Raw genomic sequence first — 5460 nt, 5'->3', positions numbered from 1 at the left:
ATGAAAAATAAAATAACATGGCGTAAATATCGTGTACAGAAACAATTCCTAACATTCAACAGAACTAAACTCTATGATAGAACTGGTGTCAATATTTGATAAGTCTTTCAGTACTTTGTGTTGGGTAGTAGGAAGTTTACTCCGTGCAAACGATGTTCACTTCTAAAACTCAGTGGATGCCATACACAATGGTTTTAAAAACAAGTATTTAAACTTTACATAGTATACATCTTTCATTATCAGATGTCTGCATTGATAAGAATCATGGCTATGTATGGTTGTTCCTGATATTGTATTCTATAGTGAGGTCAGTACGGTCGCTTTGGTAATATCTACTTGTATTATTAACAGATAAGCATGATCATGGCATTACAAGTTCTGTTATCTTCTTATCTGTAGTCAAGTAAGATTGATGTTCTAAAGATTGTTCAAATATAACATGGTTCTAGCGATTCATTTAATATTCCTTTGTTTGTGTAGAGAAGCAGCATCTGGAGATGTTTCTATAAAAGGCAAGTGAAAACAACTTTCATATAAGGTGCAAATGGTGTAGGTAATTTATCAACATAAAGTCTGAACATTTGAATAGTGCTCCAGGGGCAATAATGTACCTTTGATGTCTTATCCTTAAACTGTCACACATTTCAATTCTCTAGATGTTCATTTCAATAATTGTATTGGTCTTGTTCGGCTTGGGATAAAAATAATCAGATTTACATGCTTATATGAATGTTGATGAGCTAACAAAGCTTAAATGGGTATATGAATAGCTGGAAATGAAGTTAATGATTCGTGGTTTATTGACGATACGCGTTTATTGTGAAAGTAACTTCACTCTTTGTAGAGTTAGACTTTTTCTAAAACGTGTAAGGCTACTAGTCTACAATAACTTTTGAGATAAACAGTCCTCCGGAAAAGACGTTGATCCAGTTATAACGATAAAAACAAATTGCAGAAGTGTTAAATACTTGAGGAGCTGACATGATAACATTAAATGAACAACATCAAAGACTTTTCGCTATTTATCAGATAACCATTAACTGTAACGTTTGCTTAACATGTTTAAAAAAAAATCAAGCAAAAATACAGTCCACATTTGAGAAAGGAAATATATATACCATATGATATTTGCAAGACTGTATTTAAAACATCCTGTTTGCCATGTCTATCTATTGAAACCACTGGTTTTCGTGTCTGTTACACAAACTTGATACAACAAGTTATTTCCAAATGATTTAAACTATGTTCTAGTGTTCCGCTTGAATACCACTTTTATAAATGATGGTAGGGTTCAGCTATTTATACACATGTTAAACCTAACATCATGTTTACGACTATCCCATGCAAAGTTGCTGTAATTTAGTAATAGCTGTCGGTTATTTTCTTCCATACTTCGCTTTTGTTTGCTCTACTTTTGTATTTGTTTTCTTCTTATAAATTGTGTATAAAAAATGCAGTATCAACATACGAACTGCACCTGGTAACAATAATTAATACCTTACATCTTTCAAAGATATGAAAAGTCATGTCGATAATAACACAATAAACAGCATAACATTTTTTAAAGAACGAGCTGCGTTCGCCAGGTTATCATTCTTTATCATTGGTCTTTCATGAATAATTGACCCATTGGAAATCATCGCACCTGTTCTGGTTTAAAGGACGTATTTGCTACACTGGATATAGGTAAAAGATTTTTCTTATGCTGTATCACATATTCTGTGTTGCATTCTGTGAGTTGTTTTCCAGTCGCTCTATTAGTTGACCTATCTAATTTAACTATCTACAAAATTATCATTAATTAAAAAGTCTTGACCGTTTGTAACTTCAGAGTTATAATAAAGGCTCCTATTGCACTTCCTGCTTTGTAACGCAACTGTACATGCCATCTACCAATACTTAGACTGCACAAACGTTGTCTTTCGTCTCATATTGATACCTTAAATATGTGTATATGTGGTACCGCTTCTGTCATGCAATGGTTTACATTTTTTTATGAAGGGTAGGTTAGAAAATAGAAAACAACACGTTTAATAATTTAATGCGTCCGAAGCGCTTTTCTAGATTTACCTTCATCAGGAACGCTCAAAGCCAAGCATTTTCAAGAAATCCTAAGGTGGATAAATACCGAAACTGTTCTAGAGATATATGTCAAAAATACCTAAAATAAATAGCCAAATTCATCTAAATCCATCTTTGCCTGAGGGAGTTGAAACCTTAGTTATAATCTTGATGCAATTCTCTTTTCTATTGTTACCGTTTTAGATAAAAACGCATTTAAAAGAGGAGCAATGATAATAAAAGGAAATTCAAACTAATTATATGGAAACAAAATGACAATACACTTGAAAAACGAAAAGCGACCAAATGACAAACAAACACTTGAAAAACAAAAAGCGACCAAATGACAAACAACTTCATTAACTTCAATAGCACAGACAGTGCTCTCATTTAAAATTTCTTTCCAAATATTATTTTTTGTTTATCTCATTTTCTACGAATTTGTTGCGAACATAATGGCAAAACTAGAAAAAAAAATATATAGTATTTTAACAGTAAACATTCCATTAATACGTTCACAACGATAAGATGAAACTCATAAATTTAAGATAATTACAAAATTCAAATAAAAAACCATATGAAAAAATATGTAAATGTAGTAAACAAAAGGTTCATCAGATCAAATAGTAAACTATATCGAATAGTTTGAGTTATTATTAAGGTCTTTATCTTTTTATATTTCACTTATGATTTTAGATACAAGATATAATGACAATTCTGCCACACTGGTAACAGCTATTTATGACATTGGCAGAGGCAACTGGAACAATTGGAAAAGATCGTTCCTGACATATATCCAGTACTTTTTGCATATCTTAAAATTGAATGCAAAACTTATTGTCTTTTGTGAAAAATCAACAGAAAAAATTATAAGAAAAGAATATGGGCATCTGATGCATTCAAATGTTGTTTTTATGGTGAAAAGATTTTCAAAAGTTGAGTTCTATAGATACAGACAAATAATATACAATGTTATAGAAACAGATGAGTTTAAAGAAAATAACACAATGCTACGAAACCCAGAAGGCTTTTCGGTAGACTATATAATTCTTATGAATAATAAGCTGTCTTTCTTAAAAGAGGCCATTGACGTTAACGTATTCAACACCTCCCATTTCTTTTGGATAGATGGCGGTTATGGTCATGGCGATGAACACATATTTCAAAATGTTCAAGGGTGGACACCATCAAGACTTCTTGCCTTAAACAAAACAGTAACATTCATACAACTACACGATACAGAAATGTATAAAATGTATGGGCTTAGATTACACAAGGAAAGTATCGACCCAGCTTTTCCTGGAGGCTTTTTTGGCGGACACCAATCAGCTGTATTAGAATTGTACCACCTTTACAACAAAATGTTTCGGTCATTGTTAATTGAAAATGTTTTAGATGATGATCAAAATGTCTTTTTATTTTGTTATTTTGAAACACCACGTCTATTCAATTTGGTAAAAGGTAGTTGGTTTGACGCATTCAAACTGTTTGAATAAATGAAAATAACATTTAATAAATGTTTGTGCTTTGGAACCGATTTATTGGATTAATATTCACCTGTAAAGCTTAAACTCAAACATTTGATCAGCAAAGAGTATATAAATACATGCCATGTAACTTATTTCGGGATCTATATGACCAACTAGCAGCTACAAATATGAACCGAAATTGACAATATCTATCTTAAATTCGGTGTCCATTACTGAAACTACAAGTCATGAGTTCTTGATATCTGACACTATGCATTATCTATATTACATCTTTTATTATAATCTGTTTTCACATGTGTTTGTCATTCCTAGAATTCAGTAATGGATATTGTATGGAAAACTTTATTTTACAGTCGGAACGACTTAAACATACAGTCTGTTATGTTTGGGTTTTTGTGGGATGCTGTTTCATGACGGTTTTGTCAACGGTTTTGCTTTGGTATTTTGAAAGTTTAATTTCTTCCTCACAACGGCTGTTTTCGTGGTCATGTTGGTTAGCTGTTTGGTCTGATTAACACTATGATGCAGTACTGGTCAATGAATCGATGAAAAGAACCATAAGCAGAACCAAATTCATGAGACTGTGAAATGGCGGTTCATTATCCAACACTACGAATGCATGTTTAGGGATTTCAGTTGACATAACATTACTCCCCAATCAATTTGAATTTTGTAGTGTATACTGACTCATTTACACCTATCAAAATTAAAAGTAAACAGCGTTAAAATGGATTTTGTCTTCAAAAGTAGTAGGCCAGTAAGCTATCTATCAGTAGACCAGTATCGTAGATTACAGATAGAGAGGATCTAACCATGCACGTCCATACAGTTAAAGACTGCGACATGACTGATCCATGATGAATATAGCCTTTTAGTTTTATCGTTATTTCTGTTATTTGTTTTTGGTTTATTTGCATCATATTACTTTATTCCCTCCGCCTTCTGACTTTTTGTTTAGGGGAATAATTCCGAATCCTCATCAGACAGCAAAGAATTTTTATTTTAACATTAGTGTTACTCATATTGTGATTTTTCTGATATCTAAATTCTTTTTAAAAAAAATTATAAGTGAAATTTTAATATATAAATGTACATTTGAATATAAACCTGAATATCAAACAAAATAAAATTGAAAAAAGTAAATTGAAATTCATTTATGATTACCGCCATGCTAACTAAGCTTATAAAACTCAAAGTTAAACAGTAAAATTTGAATTTTAAAAACTCATCAAAGATATAAGAGTTATAACTGTGTACGCCAAATTCACGTTTCGCCTACAATAAACTCATCAGTGATGTTTAAATCAAACAACTACAAGGCCAACTCAAATACGAAGTAGAAGAGCATACTAAACAGATCATTTCAAAGCATAATGTATTTGTATAATTTTATATGAAAACATTTCTTAACAGATACGTTTTTCTACATGTTTCAAGTAGAACATCAACAGAAAAGTTCTGCTATATAAGATATCAATAAATTTGAACTTAGTAACATTAGTTTTTATTAATTCCATTAAATCTTTTGCATGATTTTGCAGTCACAATACCATATTCCAGGAACAAGGCAATAATGCGAAAATTACATGGCAACGGTCAACAAGAAAAACCATAAACAAACAACTGCGTGATGAAAAATTCAAAATAGCGACATATTTATTGTTCGTTTCGTATTAACTGGAAGCCATGTACATAATAAAATCTAAAAACGACCGGTTCATGGAATTGATTTAATTAAAGAACTACCAATGAGAGCAATGATATATGCATAAAATAATCCTATAATAACAACAAAGGAATATCAGATGGACTAGAGCTATGCTTAAGATGATTAAAGAATCCATATATATCGCTGTGAGTGCAACGAGTACTTAATACTTAGTATTTTGGGTTTGCATCGATATCTTAC

The 5460-nt window shown here is 31.4% G+C and overlaps 1 protein-coding gene across 1 annotated transcript; it reads left to right on the top strand.

Annotated features, from left to right (window-relative positions):
- The first annotated feature begins 369 nt into the window (after positions 1-369).
- Positions 370-4437, top strand: LOC143081788 (protein HtrL-like). Its single transcript, XM_076257487.1, has 2 exons — positions 370-512; positions 2758-4437. The coding sequence occupies exons 1-2, from the start codon at positions 440-442 to the stop codon at positions 3555-3557; spliced, it is 873 nt and encodes a 290-aa protein (XP_076113602.1). The 5' UTR covers positions 370-439; the 3' UTR covers positions 3558-4437.
- Positions 4438-5460: the final 1023 nt, after the last annotated feature.

Source organism: Mytilus galloprovincialis, chromosome 7 (assembly GCF_965363235.1).
Source record: "Mytilus galloprovincialis chromosome 7, xbMytGall1.hap1.1, whole genome shotgun sequence".
Classification (NCBI taxonomy): Eukaryota; Metazoa; Mollusca; class Bivalvia; order Mytilida; family Mytilidae; genus Mytilus; species Mytilus galloprovincialis.
This window is presented reverse-complemented; position numbering and strand designations above follow the sequence as displayed.